Source organism: Mytilus edulis, chromosome 9, assembly GCF_963676685.1.
Source record: "Mytilus edulis chromosome 9, xbMytEdul2.2, whole genome shotgun sequence".
In the NCBI taxonomy this organism is placed as follows: Eukaryota; Metazoa; Mollusca; class Bivalvia; order Mytilida; family Mytilidae; genus Mytilus; species Mytilus edulis.
The window spans coordinates 28,581,524-28,604,691 of NC_092352.1; the positions used below are offsets into that span (position 1 = coordinate 28,581,524).

The following is a 23,168-nucleotide window of genomic DNA, read 5'->3' on the forward strand; positions in this document are numbered from 1 at the left end:
AAATGGATGCACCTTTTTCTAACGTTCAGGGGTAAAACATTTGCATCTGATTTTTTCAAAAGTAATTATGTAAAGAATTTATTTCATTTGAGTAATAAAAATATTCTTTGTTTAGAAAATTCTTTATATATCTAAAATAACCATGCTTAGAGCACATAAATAAATGTCTAGATTTTAAAAAATACATACAAAGTCTATGTCCAAAACCTTTAAGAGATGATCCTGCAGTTCTTGATGAAGTATGATATCTGCTAAGCAGTCAACAGCTGTAGATCTAACATAACCTTCAGAATCGGAGAGACACTGCCATACTGAGTTATCTAACTTGTTCTCTTTGTACCATGATATTACATCTGTATCATCTGTAATGTAAACATGTAAATAAATAAAATGTTATGGTAGTCCTTTTGTAATTTAAGGAATTTAGGGTTTAAATGACTAATGTTTGAAAATCTCAGCCATTTAGTGCTTGACTATTGCTAAAGGCTGTAAACAGAACGCTAAAAAATGTTTTGGTCATTAGGTTACTGTCTCACTATTGTTCACACTGTATTTCCTTAAATCATTAGAATAATTTTATCACTTCATAAGACATTAAAATCTAATTAATGCTATATACTATAAATTATGTTTTCATGAAAATTTATCCTCCAAATATTTCTACATGTATATGGCTGAAGAATTGAGGAATAACAGTACTGTAGTTGAAGAGTTGCCACCGTCAATTGTAGATTTGAAGGTCACTGGTGACATATAGCAGAGACAGTAAATCATATATTTGCGACTGTCAAATCAAAATAGACGGTGGCAACTCTTCATCTACAGTACTATTATTCGTATTCTAATGCATTACAAAAAGAAATAATATGTCAGAGCTTGAAAAAATGTATAAATTTGACATACAAAAAAAATCCATGAATAATTTTGGCTTAAAGACGTTATAGCTAAACGTGACGTCATACAAATGAAAACTCACAAACTGGAGACCTCTACAATTCAAATTCCGACAAAATCACATTAAAACAGCGAATTTGAGGTAGGTGTTGTTTAATTTCGATAATATTGTAGTAATTGAACATTTGTTGATCCAATCAATTCAAAATGGCAGGTCCCTCCTTAGTTACGCCTGGTTAACTGTTGATTTGACAGTAACTTTTAGCCAATGAAAAAAATTGTTACATAAAAATTGTATTAGAATCCATGCTTCACATCATCTTTGAGACAGTCCACAAAGTATGATTTTGGGTTGGTAAAAAGTAAAAGTGGTGAAGCAAGTCTATAAATTCAATGCAAACTGTGAGTTAAATCTGATTCTAATGTACTAGCATTAAAGTGGACAATGGAATCTTTTTTTTTAATTTCCAGGGTTATCCTGAATGGGTCTATTTACAATATTTTTACCTTTATAACTTCCCAGAACTTTCTGTATGAATGAGAGAGTAGCTTCCCTTGATTCCCATGATATTCCACATAAATGTTTCTGTAAGGCAAAGACCAACTTTGGCAGCTGATCAATGGAATGGTTCCTCTGGTTTAAGATGCTTGGGAGAAAATGATGAATGACATCCAAACACTTTGAATAGGTCTAAAAAAAATTCCTCAATGAATACAAATTGTGAAACATTGTCTGCTATATTTAGTAAATTTGTACTTTTCCAAGACAGATTTATCATTTTTTTTATGCTCAGTTTATCGCTTAGATTGATCTCAGTACTTGATTGATTTCCTGACCATTCTTTGATTTTGCTATCATTATGGCATAAAAAAAAAACCATACCTGATTACTACTGTTGTTAATAGCTTAGAAGTCAAAGGAATGGATGAGGTCAAAAATCAATTTAACCAATAATACTTATAGTGCCTGTCTAAAATTCAGGGTCTTCTGTTATTAGTATTTCATTACTTAGATCATTGGTTTTTCCTTTGGTGCAAAACTGATTCTTAAAAGCATTAACAAGTTGTGTTAGTTTTATACTATTGTCCCCTCCCTATTTTGACCTTTCTTGTAAATGGATCTTTCATTGTAAACTATCAAAATACAACAATGCCTTAATTTGATTTGTTCTGTATACATTTTGTGCACCAAAATCTGGGCAATTTTTTTAATTTGATTGTTAATTTGTTATAGTATAATTTTATTTCTAAAAATCCTTTAAATAAAAAGACTTACAACATTATCCACTGTGGAATTCTCACAAGTTTTGATCACAGCAGACAATATTCTACCACTGTATGGCAACCAAACATCTGAAAATGTAAAATAAGAAGTTTGAGAGAGACTTGTAAAAGTAAGTATCATGTATGTAGCCTGTTACGCATGAAATTATCATTCTATCTAAAAAAATCCACCATTCTAACACACTCTTGTATTTTTCCAGGAGATTTTTGGCTAATCCGAAAAATAAATTACCATTGATTACAATGTTTTTTTTTCAATTAAGAAAAAGATAAGTAATCAGCTATTTCAAGCTTATTTCTTTTACAGGATGGTCGATATTAAATAGATATAGGATGATGTGGTATGAGTGTCAATTAGACAACTCTCCATCCAAGTCACAATTCACAAAAGTAAACCATTATAGGTCAAGGTACGGTCAACAACACAGAGCCTAGGCTCATACCTAACAGCAAGCTATAAAGGGCCCAAAAATTACTAGTGTAAAACCATTCAAACGGGAAAAACAACGGTCTAATATATATAATCAAAGAGCTGAATAGCTCTGAGGGGAAAGACAGCCCTTGTCTCATTTTCTTTTTATTTTTTTGGGGGGGGGGGGTATCTTTTGATAGTCTTCATATAAAGAATGAAAAAAAGAACAGCTAGAACATGTAGAAAGGTTGACAATATTGAAGTCAATTGTTGTTGTTTAATCTAATTTTGTTTCCTTAGTGTAGGATTCAATTTGGACCAAGAGATCTGCATCTTCTAAATCTAAACATTCAATTTTTCTGAAATCTTAATTGTGTACCACTGAACTGCAGGCTAGGACATTTTCCATTTTTTTTGTGACAGTACTTTTAAGATTTTTCTTTTTTTTCGAAAGTTAGGACTGAAAAATCCATTTAATTTTAAATTTCCATTGATAAAGTTCCCAGTTACAGCTCTCATCACAGGGATACAGGTACTATTAAACTAGAGGCTCTCAAGAGCCTGTGTCGCTCACCTTGGTCTATGTGCATATTAAACAATGGACACAGATAAATTCATGACATAATTGTATTTTGGTGATGGTGATGTGTTTGTAGATCTTACTTTACTGAACTTTCTTGTTGCTACAATTATCTCTATCTATAATGAATTTGGCCCAGTAATTACAGTGGAAAATATTTTCTAACAAGAATGTGTCCAAAGTACACGGATGCCCCACTTGCACTATCCTTTTCCATGTTCCATGGACCGTGAAATTGGGTAATTATCTAATTTGGCATTAAAATTAGAAAGATCATTTCATAAGCAACAAGTGTACATGAACAGTGTACTGAAAATTCTTGTTGCTACAATTATCTCTATCTATAATGAACTTGGCCCAGTAATTACAGTGGAAAATATTTTCGAAAAATCTACAAAAATTTATGAAAAATGTTAAAAAATGACTATAAAGGGCAATAACTCCTAAAGGGGTCAACTGACCATTTAAGTCGTGTTGACTTATTTGTAAATCTTACTTTGCTGAACATTATTGCTGTTTACAGTTTATCTCTATCTATAATATTATTCAAGATAACCAAAAACAGCAAAATTTCCTTAATATTACCAATTCAGGGGCAGCAACCCAACAAAGGGTTGTTCAATTCATCTGAAATTTTCAGGGCAGATAGATCTTTACATGATAAACAATTTAACTCCGTCAGATTTCCTCTAAATGCTTTGGTTTTTGAGTTATAAGCCAAAAACTGCATTTTACCCCTATGTTCTATTTTTAGCCATGGCAGCCATCTTGGTTGGTTGACCGGGTCACTGGACACAAATTTTAAACTAGATACCCCAATGATGATTATGGTCAAGTTTGATTAAATTTGGCCCAGTAGTTTCAGAGGAGAAGATTTTTGTAAAAGTTAACGACGCCGGACGCAAAGTGATGAGAAAAGCTCACTTGGCCCTTTGGGCCAGGTGAGCTAAAAATAATATGAATGACGTAAACTGTGTAAAGCTTGTTTCCAGATCCTACATTTTGAAATATTTGTAAATTTCATGAATAAATAGGTTTAAACTATAAAATGCAAATTTTTTTTAATAATTTTTTTACCATTACAATGATTTATTTGTTGGTACACACAATTTAGTTTTAATGGAAGACTACTAATCATATACTAAATGTCACATTTTCAAGTTTTATTTTAGTGGATAATTACTCATCAATTGAGGTGCTCCTGATTTGGAGGAAGATTCACAAAACAGAATTTAAAAAAAAACGAAATAAATCGTTTCTCTCCCCAATCTCATGTATCTCCACAAACTTTGTTTACTTTGAAAGTTGTTGACCTACAAATTAAAGTATTGCATGTTGATGTTTGAATCATCTACAGCAAACATAATTATGTTTAAATTTAACAAATAAAAATTTATAATTAGTGAGAATGATTTAAATAACCAGTGAAGGATATCCCTGCTTCTGCATAGTGTGGTATTCCAACAATGACGTCATAATAAAATATAATGTAGGTTGGATATATTTAGAATATCTCGTCATACTGATTTTTCCAGATTGTAAAAGAAACGTAAATAGTGTAAAAGAGAGCTCAAAATACAATAATTTCGCTAGAAACAGAAGGGAAATGGGTAGAAAAGTGTTTAAAGTCAATCGATTCATTTGTGTGTTTTCTTCTCATCAATCTCAGAAAGGTTTGTTGGGTGGTTTTCCACACTATAAAAACAAAATGAATGATGTGAGGGAATGTCACTCTGGTCAACCCCATAGGGGATTGACAGTTTGCAGCCGTCTTTACCAAAAAATGAGAAACGAGAAACACTTATGAACCTCTTAAACAGATGACAACCACTGAACATCAGATTCCTGACTTAGGATCGGTGCAAACAATTGCAGTCTTGAAAAAGAAAGGACTGATGCAAACTTAACAATGAACTCAAACTGATGACGGGCTCACATAGTCTTTTGGACCAGAATGAGAGGAATTACAAGAATATGTGTCCAAATGACACCATTCCCCACACATGCTTTCACATATATCCTTTTTCAATTAATAATGAAATTTTGCTCAAAACCCTAATATAGCATTTTTTCACTTTTATGTGAATGTGTCTACTAAATTTCAAATTATTAAATGTGAACACAGACTTCCAGAAATGACAGACAAACCAGTAGGAAACATAATGCCCTTCTACTTCATAGGTGGGCATTAAACATCTAAGTCATAGGTACCTTTGTCAAACATTTGTAAGCATTTCTGTTGTATTTTACTACTGCCATATATATAGCCCTGGATGTCTGATAATTGACTTGGTCTGTTGTCTTCTACTGTCATTTCAAAACATATTATTACCATATCTTTTATATGTTGGTCCTGAAACAGAAAATACAATCTGAAATTTCTATTATATAATATTAATGCTCTCAACAGTGCAAGCTCTGTGAAACTAGATGTACTGCAAGCTATTTGCTCTTTAATTATACCCTCAACCAATTTTGGTGTAAAATAGTCAGGGCAAATTTGATACATTTGCACCACAACAATTTTAAAAGTTTCAAGCAAATAGGAAGGAAATATTGAAGGAAATGAAGGCATTCAAAGAGTTGGTCATGCAATTTCTCTTACAAAAGATTTTATTTATAATTTCTTGTTCTCATCTTTGATAGTTTACAACTTTTATTTGGTCAATATACTTGAAATATTGTCACAAATAGGACCACGAACGAACCATGAACTCAGTTATGTATTAATCTGAATTAGATATAAATTTAACTATATTCTTATTGCATCATTTGGAAACTTTCGACCTAATGCTGAATTACTCTATGTTACGTACAGGAGTAAACTAAAAGAAACTTTCATTTGAAGTTGATCTGAAGAAATACAATATTTTTTTTAGAGAATAAATCTACTAATATTCATAATAATCAGTCTAAGTAGTGACATTTTCTAGATGTAAATCTTTCTGCCCAATGATTATTGGAGAGAGGGAGTCTTGCTTCATATGAATAAATCAGTTTCTCCAGACGAACAAATAAAGTAATTACCAACTGGTCTACTCTCAAGAGAATATGTAGCTAAGCTGGTTACTTCTAAACATTAAATAAAATAATTATGGTAGGGTTGGGAAATATTACTATGTATTATAGTAAATCACATTTTAAGATTATGTCCCTGAACAATCGTGAAAATTAAATTAAATCAAGAACATCAGACATTCGCTAGACAGAAACTACAGAAAATAAAAGACCTGTATACATAATATAAAGTATCAAAGTGTTCTCTTTCTGTAATATAAGACTTTTAATTACAACTATAGTTAATTTGTCACTGTGACATTCATCACAGGTGATACAAAATAAAACATTATATCAACCGAAAAATAATTAAAAGTGTCTTTGGGTCACAAATCTCCCTGCTTGGAAATATGCACGAGTCAACTTCTACATACAGATGCAGAATTCATGTAATTAACACTGTGATTATATGCATTGTGTATAAGTTTTATAAGATTTGGTTGAGGCAAACTAAACAAAGAGAATGGAAACCAAAAATTCAACAATTTATGTTTATAAAGGGGTATAATAACTCATAAATGGTAAAAGTGACGCCATTCAAATTTGGACTTTGTTTTGATCGGTGTTTTGTGTGCAAGTTTCATAACATTTGTTTAAGGCAAACAAAACTAAGAGAACATTAATCTATTAAAGGGGACATACTGGAGGGACAGCTGGAATAGATGGATAAGGGAACCCTTAATGCCTGCGCTACAGCAGGGACACAAAACAAGAGGCTCTAGAGAGCCTGTGTCGCTCACCTTGGTCTATGTGCATATCATAAACGAAGGACACAGATGGATTCATGACAAAATTGTGTTTTGGTGACGGTAATGTGTTTGTAGATCTTACTTTACTGAACATTCTTGCTGCTTACAATTATCTCTATCTATAATGAACCTATGAATCTATCCCAGTAGTTAAAAAAAAAACTGTAAAAAAATTGACAATAAAGGGCAATAACTCCTAAAGGGGTCAATTGACCATTTTGATCATGTTGACTTATTTGTAGGTCTTACTTTGCTGTACATTATTGCGCTTTAAAGTTTATCTCTATCTATAATAATATTCAAGATAATAACCAAAAGCTGCAAAATTGTCTTAAAATAACCAATTCAGGGGCAGCAACCCAACAACAGGTTGCCTGATTGGTCTGAAAATTTTAGAGCAGATAGACATTGACCTAACAAACTAATTTATCAGATTTTCTCTAAATGCTTTGGTTTCTCAGATTTTAGTAAAAAACTGCATTTTACCCTATGTACTATTCTTAGCCATGTCGGCCATCTTGGTTCGCAGACGGGGTCATCGGACACATTTTTTAAACTAGATACCCCAATGATGATTGTGGCCAAGTTTGATCAAATTTGGCTCAGTAGTTTAGAAGAATTTTGTAAAAGTTAACGATGATTGACGATGACAGATGACGGACGCCAAGTGATGAGAAAAGCTCACTTGGCCCTGTGGGCCAGGCGAGCTAAAAATAATAATGAAACAAATAACCATAAGAAACTGAATTTCATAAAAAAAAAAAAACTCCCAGCAAGGAATCTTTTACATAGTCTATAGTATTCAATTCAGATATGTGACAGTCTCACAAATTACTAGAAGACGTACTGTCAAAAAGATTTTGTTAGAGGACAAAAAAGGCAATTATTTCCTGAAAATAATTATAGATTGTCACGTTCATCAGTTAATTTGTGTTTTTCTTATAACATTGGACGGGAGTTTTCCTTAAATCCTTTGATGTAGAATCCAAATCAGACAGATTATAATTATGTCCTAGTCTATAGGATACAAATGTCCTGCTATGAATAAAAAGTGCCAGTAACCTATAAACATGAGGATAACAGGAGTTAACCCTATAGCACTTAAAAATATTAAATGCCACAAAATAGTACACCTTCTTTTTGGTTAAACCAGTTTTATATGCACACAAATCTATATTCAAACATTAACTATAATAAAACATTTTATAGGTGAGTCAAGGGAGTACAATGTATATCAAATTCAAAATAAAAGAAGACTACTCTGACATATGTTTTATGCTGAATTAATTTTAATCAAGAATTTGTCTAGAATGTTAAATGACTTGGTCATGTAACTGTTAAAAAGCCCATCCATGTGTCTGAGCTTAATAGCTTTCATCAGAAGAAATCCATTTTTATGCTTCATGCTGAATAAATGATTTTACATCTTGGTTAATTTTCCAGAGAAACAAAAAAGAAAGGACACAGCAGAAACCCCCCTTCTAAAAAAAAATAATTAAAAAAAAATAGTGAATTAAGGTGCTCTGTAGTAATTTATATGTTATATGTATATTCTTCAGTGTCAACCATGCCATGTTGGTATCAAGGGATGACTTCAACTTAACATGCTTTCTTATAAGCAGTAACCCTTTATCAAGGAAATCATGATACTGGAAGCGTGCCCTGGAATATCATATTAATATATTCTTGATGCAGGCACTTCTGGAATTATAATTAAAGTGGAATGTATTGAATAAGTTACATAATGTCCTATATACAAATCCATTTTAAAGTAATCAAGATTTTTATCTGCTGATAAATGTCATTACAGAAGAGTGCTTTCTTTTGTAGATTTTAAACAAGTTCTGACAATGAAGTAATGTATGTAGTGAAGACAAGCTATTAAATCTTATATAACTATTAAGATGACAAATTTACCATTTAATTATGCTACTTATACTGCTGTAAAGATTGATCTATTTTATTGGAGTTGAATTTGATGACTTAAATTGCCCTAAATACTATGTTTCTGAAGCTAAATGGAATAATAAATGGTATTTCAGTTATCAAGATGTAATTGACTGAAAATTGCAGATAACCATCTTGGATAGAAATATCAATACACGACTTGTAAGACATGCAAATCTGAGGTATTTAGAAAAATGGACAAGTTTTCTCAGGGAACTCCAATTATCTGATTCCAAGGGAATGAATATGATCAATGGATATATCATTCAACTCATCAGTAACATAGTATTTATCACAAATGTTCTGTATAATGTTAGTCCCTAGTCAGGAGCCTGAAAATCAGTGGTTGTCATATTTTGCTGTATATCATATTTGATTTTCATTTCTTATTTGTACACAAATCAGGCTGTTAAATTTTCTCATTTCAGGATTTTTAAAGCTTGCATTGCCGTATGTTACCTTTAGTTGCTAACATAGCTTCCATCATTTGGTCTCATTGCCATTCCTAATTTTTCATTTCTTTTAAGTTAATAATAGTTTATATAAAACAAATACAGACAGACTTATTGTTTCCGATAAGGGTGAAGGTTTGGTATCATTAAAATGTTTAAACCCACTGCAATTGTTTGCACCTGTCCTAAGTCAGGAATCTGATGTTCAGTAGTTGTTGTTTGTTGATGTGGTTCATAAGTTTTTCTCGTTTTTTATATAGATTAGACTGTTGGTTTTCCCACTTGAATGGTTTTACACTAGTAATTTTTAGGGCCCTTTTATATCTTGCTGTGCGGTGTGAGCCAAGACTCGAAGTTGAAGACGGGACTTTGACCTATAATGGTTTACTTTTATAAATTGTGACTAGGAGGGAGAGTTGTCTCATTGGCACTCATACCACATCTTCTTATATCTATTAGAATTGTAAACAAAATTTGCAAAGTTTCTAGTATATTTTGTTTCCTTAGCAACATTTAATACTACATCCTTCATCGCAATTGGTTACTTCAGCAAAAATTTCGACTGAGCCATGTGACAAAATATTTGCCAAATAAAATGTGTCATGGGAGCTTTTAATCCAGTATGCCAACCACAAGAAGTCTCCCTTCTTAAAATAATGGTCTCCCATTTCAGACTTTCAAAACTATTCAAATCAACTTAAGTTTTGAGGAGTGGCAATTTTTTTCAATTTGAAGAAGACATGGTGCAATTCAATTGTCTCCTACAACACAGAAACTGAAAAAATAGGATATCTATAAAATTTAAAAAATACTTTAAAAAAACAATTAAAAGGAAAATAAATAGACAAAGACTGATGATGTAACCAAATTCCAATCAATTAATAAATCTTGTATTCCTTCAAATAAACACTAGATTGTTATTTCTTATACACAGTTAGTCTTGGTATATTCCCTTAATTGTAATAATATTGTTACGTGACAATTATATACGATTTTGATTTCTAACCATCTGAGCCTCCAAGGTACACCTCTTTGGATTCCGTTATTTAAAAAGTGCACAAAGGTTAGTCCAATTGCACAGCATCTGTCACAAGGTACAAAAAGTCAAACATACTAAAACTGATTCTCATTTGAAGTCCAATATTACATATGCATATTTTGGTCAATTACATACTGAGGAGAAATGAATACATTCTCCTCAAACTATACTGCTACATCAAGTAAGATTTTTAGTGTGCAAGCTCACTAGGTGACAGACTGCAGGAATACATGACACCCTTTCCTATTTCTAAGAATGTGCTCAAGCATTTTAAGGATTTACTAAGGTTAGGTTTAGGATTGTTTGTCAATTATGACTCCTTGGGTTTTTTCATACAATAAAGGGTAAAATATTTTGCCCCATGCATCCACTTTTCTTTTCATTTAAATCTTCAATTTCTCAGACATTACAGGACATTTACCAAAATCTAAGCAGATTCTAGATTTCTTTTGTTACAATTTCAGACCCAAATAATGCCAATGTTAAATATAAGTCAAAAGTCTGAGTACGCCTTTTCCCACCATTTAAAAAAAATTAAATATCTAAAACTTATTAATATTTTTAGCTTATTTTGTTTCTAAAATTTACAGTGCTCTTCTGACTTAAAATATCAAATTCAAATTCTACATTTTTTTAATTTCACCAAGTTCCTCCTGAAGTTCTTAAGTTATTACTTCCTCTTATTTTCAAAATTGGTTATGCTATTTCTTTCTTAACGACTAGCATCATGATCATAGTGTGAAAGTGAATTTCGTTTATCTGAATAATATCTAAATCTTTCTCATCAGAAGACAGAACATGACATTCTATAATAGATAATCACTGTGTTAATAATTCTTTGACATTCTTGGTATTTGGTAATGATAAATATATGTTTACCATCGTATTGGAAATCCATAGAGATGTACCATTTACACTAATAGTAGATATATATTATCAGGGGAAATCACTTTGACAAAAAGAAATCAGGAGGAAAAAAACAGTTCATACGTAATTGATTATCTTATATTATAGGAAAAGTGGGAGGAGATAAGGATAGTAAACAAGATAGTTTGGTTGTAAAAAAGGTGCAAAAAAAACACCTATCTCTTAATGCACTTTATCTTATCAAAGTTATACAAGAAAATACTGCAAAGTGTGTCAAAATAAACCTTTACACTGGATAACAACAAAAAATAAGAAAGAAGAATTGGATTTTTGACAAAAGTCGTAAAAAGTGAGATTATTTACTTTATCAGCCGTAGCTTCATGAATAATGAATGCAGTTAATTGTTGAAAATCTGTAAAATACATTAGTTGGAAACAAGGTGAAATTAAAAAGAAACTTGTTTTGATCAACTTTGCCAATTTTTATTCCACAATGAATTCTAGAAAGTGGAATGACCTTTCAACAGGCTTTATATAGCTGGACTATAATTCAAACTGGAATGACCATGCATAAATAACTACTAAATATTGAAAAGTGTGTGATGATGAAAATAAATCAATACTAAAGTATTAACGAATACAAGATTCTTTATCATTTGGCTTATTTTATATGCATTAGTTTAACATGGATATCTACAAAAATCAAATAGTTTAAAATAACTAACTTAATTGGATATTTATTAAAAGAATATATAAAAGGACAAAATGTTATAACATTTATTTATAATATAATGTCCGTGTGAGGAAAGATTTTAATTGACCTAAGTATGGAAAACGAACAGCAAGAACTGAAAAAATTGAAAATTGTGTATACCAAAGAAACAGTTATAATAAATGGATACATCATTCCACCAGTCGCAGTGATAGTCTTGGTCACAAATGTGTTTGTTATTCTCATATACTTCAAACAGTTCAGACAGACAACAAATAACACACGGAAAATTTCAAGTATACTTTATATTTCAATAGCAACAGCTAATACATTAGCCATCTTACCGATATCTGTATGGTATTTCTATTTATTCACCTTAGGGAACATGGCTAACACATATTTTGTTCCGTACCATTTATGTTGGGAATGGAATTTTTTCACTTACGTTGATGTTTTTCCACATATGGCATCTATATGGTTTGTAACAATTCTGTCTGTTCAACGATACATGATTATCAAGCACCCGTTTGTTTCTTCAGAAAAATGGACTTTAAAAAGGATGTACATATTGCTCCTAGTTGTTTGGTTAGTGGCATTTTCGATGCAATTGCCTCTTGTGTTTGAAACATATCTTACTCCAAAGTACATAAGTGTTAACACAACTACTAATGTATCTACCATCTTAGGATGTAGTGCTCATTATGCTGATTGGTTGGATGGAAATGGTGAAACATCTGAAATGATCAGCTACTTACTTAAACTCATTGGAGTTATTTTTATTCCATCATTTTTGATTATTTATTCTGATGTATCACTAGTGTTATTTTTAAAGGAATCTTCCAATGTTCGGAAAATACTGGTAAAAACATCCAGCACAGAAAAAGATCAAGCATCAGGTTCCGTACGTTCAAATTACGTAACTCTTCAATATGATTTAACTAATGGTGAGAGCAGACGTCAAACATTGCTGGTAGTTATTTTATCCTCAATAGTTTTCGTAGTTGAAATTCCATATGCTGTACTGTTAATAGTTTATATTCATTTCATATCGATACAGGACTATGAACTCAAAAATTGGCTATGGGTAGGTCCTGCAGGAAATTTTATTAATCTCACTATGCATGTCAGTTATCCAATATTATTTATTTTGTCATGTTTACTTAGTCGACAGTTTAGAAAATTGCTCTTAAATATGTTATGTCCAGTGAAAAATAAGTTTCTCAAAAAAAATCATAAGACTTTGGATGAAAATAATACTTATCAAGGTGTTGAGTCAGTCTAAGTGTTCTAGTATGACGTCCATTATCACTGTACTAGTATACATATTTTCTAAGGGGACAGCTGAAGGACACCTACAGGTGCGGGGGTTTCTCGCTACATTGAAGACCCATTGGTGGCCTTCGGCTGTTGTCTGCTCTATGGTCGGGTTGTTGTTGCTTTGACACATTTCCCATTTTCTTTCTCAATTTTATTTATATTAAAACAACAACAGGTACTTGTCTCTGAATTTTTTTTACCTTATACTCTTATGTTCTTGAGTATATAGGTTTTTTTCTTTCAGAGACAAGTACCTGTGAATGCATCTCAAATCTTTCACAACATGTACGCTAAAATGTTATGTTTTTCAACTAAAAATAAGTAAATATAAATTTTATACATTTTTGCTTTTTAGTTGTTTTTTTTTTTTTTAGCTCAGTAGTTAAATTTCATAATAGGTATACAAGCATAAAAGAAACATACATATTTTGCCTGCCATATACAAAGTACATAACCTGTGAGGGAAACTTTAAACAAGGAACTGTCATTGGCTCAAATAATGTTGTAACCATAATACTGTTTCACTATAAAAATGAAGAGATCTGGTATGATTGCCAATGCAAAAACTACATATCCACCAGAATTAAAATGAAGTGTTATTAAGCAAATATAGGCCACCATACAGTCTTCAACAATGGGCAACAGGGATGGATCCAGCCTTTTTAACCAGATGCTCCGCAGGGCTCAGCTTTATACGACCCCAGAGTTCGAACCCTGAACATTGGGGCAAGTATGAACACAACATTCAAGCTTGATACAGCTCTGAATTGGGATTGAAATTAAATAGTTGACACAACACAGGTTTCTGACACGTCTGGCGTATATACTAAATTTACTAAATTTAGTCCTGGTATCTATGATGAGCTTATAATGAATGTGGTCTAAGAACTTAAACTTAAAAACTTTAAATTTTAAATTGGACATTACCTATTATGGTCCAATATCCAAAATCTAAATACATGGTTAGATTCAGCATATCTAAGAACCCCAAGAATTCAATTTTTGATGAAATCAAATAAAGTTCAATTTTGGATCCTTTAGACCTCAATGTGGACTAATCTGATAACCGGGCCCAAACATCAAAAATCTAAATACATGGTTAGATTAAGCATATATAAAAGAACCCCATAAATACAATTTTTGTTAAAATCAAACAAAGTTTAATTTTGGATCGCAATTTGGACCAACTTGAAAACTGGGCCTATAATCAAAAATCTAAATACAGGTTTAGATTTAGCATATCAAAGAACCCCAAGGATTCAATTTTTGTTTATATCAAACAAAGTTTAATTTTGGACCACGATTTGGACCAACTTGAAAACTGGGCCCATAATAAAAATTATAAGTACATGTTTAGATTCAGCATATCAAAGAACTCTAAGGATTCAATTTTTGTTGAAATCAAACAAATTTAATGTTGGGACCCCGATTTGGACCAACTTGAACAAGAGGCTGTCACAACGACAGCAAACCGGATTTATTAACATTTATTTGTGTCCTGGCAATATCACAAGAACCATTACTGATGAATGGTGAAAGTGAAAATCGTCAATATCAAATTTGACCTCCATTTTGTCATTAGTATCAACATATTAAAATTTGAAAAGCTTAGATTGAATGGTTCATGAGTAAATGCAACAACCTGAATGGAAACGCCATTTTACGATCTTTCAAGAACCATAACTCCTGAACGATAAAAGTCAAAATCGTCATTATTGAACTTGACCTCTATTTTGTCATCAGTAACAACATATTAAAATTTCAAAAGCTTTGGTTGAATGGTTCATGAGAAAATGCACGGACACGACGGGAAAAACCATTTTTCAATCTTTCAAGAACCATAACTCCTGAACGGTAAAAGTCAAAATCGTCATTATTGAACTTGACCTCCATTTTGTCATCAGTAACAGCATATTAAAATTTCGGAAGCTTTGGTAGAACAGTTAATGCATAAATGCACGGACACGACTGGAAACTCCATTTATCAATCTTTCAAGAACCATAACTCCTGAACGGTAAAAGTCAAATTCATCATTATTGAACTTGACCTCCATTCTTTCATTAGTAACAACATATTAAAATTTGGGAAGCTTTGGTAGAACAGTTCATGCGTAAATGCACGGACAACTCCATTTTTCAATCTTTCAAGAACCATAACTCCTGAACGGTAAAAGTCAAAATCGCCATTATTGAACTTGACCTTCGTATAGTTGTCAGGAATAACATATTAAAATTTTAAAAGCTTTGGTTGAACGGTTCATGAGTTAATGCACGGACAGCATTTGATTGCCGCCCGCCCGCCCGCCCGCCCGACAGCCCGCCCGCCGTACATCCCCAAATCAATAACCGACATTTTTGTCACAAAAATCCGGTTAAAAATGAGCCCATAATAAACAAGAGGCTGTCACAACGACAGCAAACCGGATTTATTAACATTTATTTGTGTCCTGGCAATATCACAAGAACCATTACTGATGAATGGTGAAAGTGAAAATCGTCAATATCAAATTTGACCTCCATTTTGTCATCAGTATCAACATATTAAAATTTGAAAAGCTTAGATTGAATGGTTCATGAGTAAATGCAACAACCTGAATGGAAACGCCATTTTACGATCTTTCAAGAACCATAACTCCTGAACGGTAAAAGTCAAAATCGTCATTATTGAACTTGACCTCTATTTTGTCATCAGTAACAACATATTAAAATTTCAAAAGCTTTGGTTGAATGGTTCATGAGAAAATGCACGGACACGACGGGAAAAACCATTTTTCAATCTTTCAAGAACCATAACTCCTGAACGGTAAAAGTCAAAATCGTCATTATTGAACTTGACCTCCATTTTGTCATCAGTAACAGCATATTAAAATTTCGGAAGCTTTGGTAGAACAGTTCATGCATAAATGCACGGACACGACTGGAAACTCCATTTTTCAATCTTTCAAGAACCATAACTCCTGAACGGTAAAAGTCAAATTCGTCATTATTGAACTTGACCTCCATTCTTTCATTAGTAACAACATATTAAAATTTGGGAAGCTTTGGTAGAACAGTTCATGCGTAAATGCACGGACAACTCCATTTTTCAATCTTTCAAGAACCATAACTCCTGAACGGTAAAAGTCAAAATCGCCATTATTGAACTTGACCTTCATTTAGTTGTCAGTAACAACATATTAAAATTTTAAAAGCTTTGGTTGAACGGTTCATGAGTTAATGCACGGACAACATTTGATTGCCGCCCGCCCGCCCGCCCGCCCGCCCGGCCGCCCGCCGTACATCCCCAAATCAATAACCGACATTTTTGTCACAAAAATCCGGTTAAAAATCTAAGTACATGTTTAGATTCAGCATATCAAAAAAAAACAAGAATTCAATTTTTGTTGAAATCAAACAAAGTTTAATTTTGGACCCCAATTTGGACCAACTTGAGACTGGGCCAATAAGAAAAAATCTAAGTACATGTTTGGATTCAGCATATCAAAGAACCCCAAGAATTCATTTTTTGTTAAAATCAAACTTAGTTTAATTTTAGACCCTTTGGACCATAATGAAGACCAATTTGAAAATGGGACCAAAAATTAAGAATCTACATACGCAGTTAGATTTGGCATATCAAAGAACCCCAATTTTTCAATTTTTGATGAATTCAAACAAAGTTTAATTTTCGACCCTTTGGGCCCCTAATTCCTAAACTGTTGGGACCAATACTCCCAAAATTAATCCCAACCTTCCTTTTATGGTCATAAACCTTGCGTTTTAATTTCATAGATTTCTATTTATTTATACTTAAGTTATGGTGCGAAAACCAAGAAAAATGCTTATTTGGGCCCCTTTTTGGCCCCTTATTCCTAAACTGTTGGGACCTCAACTCCCAAAATCAATCCCAACCTTCCTTTTGCGTTCATAAACCTTGTGTTTTAATTTCATTGAATTCTATTTACTTATACTTAAGTTATTGTGCGAAAACCAAGAATAATGCTTATTTGGGTCCCTTTTTGGCTCCTAATTCCTAAACTGTTGGGACCAAAACTCCCAAAATCAATCCCAACCTTCCTTTAGTGGTCATAAACCTTGTAAACATCATGCCAATTATTTTTTTACTTGAAACACAGATAAATTCTAATTTTTTGAAAAGTGCTAAATTAAACCAGATGCTCTGAAATCTGAAATGAGAAAAATTGTAGCCCCCCCCCCTCTAGTTTCATACTAGAACTAGCAAACTAATAGCAAAGAGTACCAACATAAAGAAACAAAGCTAAAATTATTTGTTTTCCCCCTTTTTTGCCCCTAATTCCTAAACAGATTGAGTCATAACTCCACAACCCCAATCCTAACCATCCTTTTGTGGTGTGGAAATTTGTGATACAATTTCAGGCAATTCTAAACTGTTACACCAGTTATTGTCTGGACACTAGAAAAATGCTTATTTGGGCCCCTTGTATACCCCTTATTCCTAATCCAAAGGGACCATAGCCCCCAAAATCAATCTCAACCTTCCTTTTGTGGTTTCAAACCTTGAGTTTAAATTTAAAAGATTTATATATACCTATACTTAGTTTATTGGCAAATTTCCAATTATGCTAAAATTATTGGCAAATTTCCAATTATACTTAAGTTATTGGCAAATTTCCAATGGATTTTATTATACTAAAGTTATTGGCAAATTTCCAATGGAGTTTACTAATACTGAAGTTATAGGCAAATTCCAATACACATTTTTTAAAGCAGTGTGAAGTAGTTCCAACATTACTTTTGGATTACCTCCCTTACACTGCTTTCAAATTGTCTTAGGTAGCAATAAACAGTTAGGAAAAAATTCTAAAATTTGCCCTTATGAATTTTACCATCCCCTTTTCATTGCTTTCTTGCAATATCAAGCTTACTGTTTGTGTCATATATGGGCATATGTATGTAATCAGAATCTTCCATAGATTTTATATCCAGTATATAAAATGGTAAAATATAATTTCTTTTTGGTGTATCCATGGCAACAATCTGCATTTATTTGTTATAAAATATTGCAAAAAGGGGGGGAAAGATGTCACATATTTCCCCAAAATTTGGCTAAAAGTAGAATTTCAATCATTTGAAGTAATACCTTTTCTGAAACTGTGTACATACATCATTCAGCAAATCCAATGAAAATCATATGTCTTTCATCTCATTTTTTTGTAAAATTGCGTCAAAAACTTCGCGTAGAAAAAGAGTGTTTGTAAACAGTACATTAATTTCTGGACCGATGGCCGGTCTAGCTATGAAAATACGGATGGTCAAACAGAAAACAGCCCATAAAACATGTAAAAAATAATCTTGATGAACTTATAAACCATCTTTGAAGACTAAATTAGCACTCATCTGTCTAAAAATGATTTTTATTACACAATAACTTTCCTATTTTAAAAATCCACAGGGGCCAAAATGCGAAACTAAACTCCTAACTGTGTATTGCTACCTTAACTGTCCTTTAACCAGAAAAAAACCTTGTTTTTTCCCCTTTTTGCCCAGAGGTCATATATGGTTTGAGCAATAACCCCCCAAAGTCAATCATAACCATCTTTAGTACTATAAAATCTTGTAGTATTATTTCAGAAAGATTCATACACCTTAACACAAGTTATTGTCTTGAAACTACAAAAATGCTTGTTTTGGCCCTTTATTCCTAGACTGTTTGCCCCATAACCCTTAAAATAAATCCCAGCCTTCTAATTATGGTATTTAACATTGTGGTACAATTTCAGAGCAATTGAAATACTTATACACAACTTATTGTCCTGACACTAAATAAATGGCTGATTTAGGCCCTTTGGGCCCCCAATTCCTTAACCTTAAGGACCATAACCCCAAAAATCAATTCCAACCTTCCTTTTGTGGTTATAAATATTGTGTTAAAATTTTATTGATTTCTATCTACTTATACTTACTAAAGTTATTATCTGGAAACCATCTGCCTTCGGATGACGCTGACGACAACGTGTTACCAATATACGACCAAAATTTTTTTGCGGCCAAATAAAAAGACTACTGTAAATTCAGAAATTATTGCGTTCATTTATTATTGTAATCTTGTCATTTTAGACTTAAATGCAATTTTAATTTTTGGGATATTGAGAAAATCCTGTTTTATTCATATAATAAACTTCAAAATGCGAGTTCAAATTAATGCGATTATAACTCTGTCACCCTTTACCACCCTCTTCTCTATTTAGTTACAACTACACCACAACAAATGATTATCAACAGAAACAACAAAAATTATGGTTTCTTAGAATCCTTAACATTACCTGTTTTCAAATTTTTAATTTTATGGAATTAATACATGACATTAATGAAAATAAATGGGGAATGTGTCCATGGGACAGAGATAATGCCATCACTTGCAAATAAAGTTGTAAAGAGACTAACTAACTTAAGAAGGTAAAAATGACACTACCCAATTCTGTACTTGATCAGAGTTTTGTGATGATTAGCATTGTGTATGAGTTTCATAACATTTTGTTGAGGCAAACTTGAGTTAATGAACAGAAACAAAAAATTAATCAATTTTTCCATTTGTAAAGGGGTGTAACTCTAGAACATTAAAAGTGACCCCACCAAAATTCAATCCTGATCTTTATTTTGTGGTAGTAAGAATGGTGTATAAGTTTCATAATACTTGGTTGAAGCAAACAAAGGTACAGAACAGAAACAAAAAAATCCAGCAATTTTTCCATTTGTAAAAGGGCGCATAACTCTAGAACTGTTTTAGCAACTCCCCCAAATATCAAACTTGAACTGTATTTAGTGGTAATGAGCATTTTGTATAAGTTGAATAACATCTATTTGAGGCAACTATAGTAAGGGCATGGAAACCAGTTTTTGGACATACAGATTAACATACAGTCAGACAAGGGTAAAACTTCATACCCTTCGATAAGGCAGGAGCATAACAAAATCTGTATATTTTTAGTTACACAGTGTGCTATTGACTTAAGAGCAATCAGTCCTATAAAAAGTGACACAGGGCCACATGATATAAAATAAAGTGTGGGAAAACGTATAATTTCAATCAATTTTCTGAGTTTTGTAAAAATCAAAGGTCAAATTGCCAGAACATCTGTAGGGGAAGATATCTAAACTAAGCAAGGACACTATCTTTTTCACAGATTTCTTGAATTCATAAGGGACAAATTTGAAGTGCTACTCAAGAGAGGTGCATTTGCCGATAGTGAGAGCCACATAAAGTCCCTTTCAGAGATAATTAAAGATCTAGATCAACTCATTATTTTAATATAGCTAGGAACAGTTGAAATTACAAAAAAAAAAGACAAACAACGACCATAAATTCCACACCCATATTACCAAGAATTAAAAGACAGATAATCAGCAGGATAACTTCAAGTTCAGTTCTATTTATCAAATATGCATAATAAAAGAACCAACCAAAATAGTGAAAAGAAAAAGGAGTTGATCAACTGTAACAAACCAAAACAGACACTTTTCAGCACTTCTGGTGGATAAAGTATATCAAGGTTACAGACAAATTCGATTAGCATCTAACATAGACAAACTGTTTTGAGGCAAATTAATTACTAAAACAAACACCTCAAGTTAATTAATAGATTTGGTACAACACCTAGACTTTTTCCAGAACTAATTTTGTCCAACAAATACAGAAGAGTTGAATATAGGAAGATCTGTAATTTATTGCTGGAAGGGGAACACCCAACATGAGCAGTAGACGAACTGTAAACTTTTTTGATTAATTTATCCAAAGAGGGATGTTAGTGATAAATAACAGTGAAGTTCTAGAGTAGAAGTTAAATCTGGAAACCTTATTTAACATACTGATTGCAAAGTTTAGATCAGAGTTTTTAAATTAAGTCAGAAAGAAACTAGGGACACTCTAATATTTGTTTTAAAATATTTTGTATACCAAGTGCGATATTAACAAACATAATATTGAAAATTTAGAAATTATTGTGTGCATTTATTATTGCCAATAATTCTGTCATATTAGACTTAAATGAGATTTAGATTTTTGTGATACTGAGAAAAATCCTGTACATTTAATTTGGAAACAAAATTTTAAAATGTGAGTTTAAATTATTGCGATTATAACCCTGTAGCAATTTTTGCAATACATGTAATAAAATCACTGCAATAATATCTGAATTTACAGTAAATATAAATAAGGGAAGCCTGATGTTCATTTCAATAAAGGTCAAACATCCTTAAGTACTAGAATAGATACATACATTATGTACAAGAGAAGCCAAATTTCAGAACCAATAAAAGGAAAGGGAACCTTTAAATAAAAAGAAAATAGGAATTGTGTAATTCTGTTAGGGAAGCCATACATCTGCTAGATTTATTAATCATGCATAAATGAGAAAGATATCCAACCTAGAATATATGAACCTGCTTGGGAAAATATTATCTGATTTTACCGTAATTGTTCTGCAAATATAGAGAAGACCAAGAAAAGCCATGTCTGCAGGGCTTTCTTGTACATATTTAAGTTAAGCCCTAACCACTTGCTAAATAGACCAATTGCCAATAATAGATCAGATTGCTCATTCTATAGAAAACATTAAAATTTACTATAATTCTTATTAAGATCAGACCAAAGTAAAGAATTTAGTCACACTGTTATTTTCAAATTTCCTCTGATACATAATCAACTACATAATATGATTTTTATCTGTCAAACCACCTAGCCCCTAACTACAACCTCTTATTTGTAATTTATCTAAACTCTAACAATTGCTGCTGATGCACAGACCAGCATGAAAGTTTATCCAAATAAACAATTATGAGATGGCAATTGGCCAGACATTGGAACTGATTCTGAAAGATTTCATTCAGTTATTAAAGAAACTACTGATGATGACTCAATGATAAATTAATGTCAGTAAATTTTATACATAATCATGATGATGGAGACCCTTTAAGCTAGGATGTTATACAGAGGTTTCAACAAATTAAGTTACCCAGAAATACTGAAAAAACTTAGGCTACCTTCATTGCCATATATAAGAACCAGCTCTAAGTGACATGATAGAGACATTTAAGATATCAAATGGAAAATTTGACACAAAAACAAGTACATTTCTTAATTTAATAGCAAATAAAGAAAATAGACATAGCACAAGAGTAAACAGTAACAAAATAATTCTACAAAGATTCCAAACACGTTTGAGGATAAATAGTTTTGCAGTAAGTAATGCCAAAATATAGAACAAGCTACAAGATAAAGTTATAAAAGCCCCATCAACAAACGCTTTCAAAAATAGACTTGATAAGCAATGGAAATACAAAATCTTTTATTATAATGATTGATTAAAAGAGATTGAAACACATTAAATGAGTTTGGAGAAGTATTGTCAAATATCAGTTCCAACGCAAAAATGAAGCTGTATTTAAGGAACATACAAAAAAGTACCTATTCAGAACTACTTAATAATTTTACAGTTTATTCCCTTTGCATAAAAGTATTTTTTTTCATTTAAGAAAGGTTACCTTTATCATTCTTATTAGTCACATATACATGTATAACCAATTCTATGCAAATCCTATTTTGTCAACTTTTAGATTTCTGATTTATATCAAATCAATATCTTAAATATTTATGTGGACATATGTTAAATTGATTGATTGATTTGAATTGGTTTGAATGAGGGTTTATAACAGTGGTTTCCAAACATAAATTGAACAGAGAATGAAGTTTAGAAAGGGGTAATGAATAAAGTTTCATGCCAATGTGATGAATACCTCATGGCTTTTGTTTAAATGGCAGCAAGTCATTAATAGAGACATCATGCAGAGTAGGTGATGTATAATGACTATGACCAGTGATTTTGCTAGCGCTCGTCACTT

At 32.0% G+C, this 23,168-nt stretch overlaps 1 protein-coding gene across 1 annotated transcript in view; it reads right to left on the reverse strand.

Annotated features, from left to right (window-relative positions):
- The window catches only part of LOC139488023 (uncharacterized), a 93,038-nt gene that overhangs the window by 951 nt on the left and 68,919 nt on the right, over positions 1-23,168 (reverse strand). Inside the window, exons 6-9 of the mRNA XM_071273337.1 lie at positions 5,382-5,523; positions 2,171-2,247; positions 1,402-1,585; positions 190-362 (exon numbers count right to left, since the gene is read on the reverse strand). Coding sequence (XP_071129438.1) covers positions 190-362; positions 1,402-1,585; positions 2,171-2,247; positions 5,382-5,523 — 576 coding nt within the window. The remainder of the gene's footprint in view (positions 1-189; positions 363-1,401; positions 1,586-2,170; positions 2,248-5,381; positions 5,524-23,168) is intronic.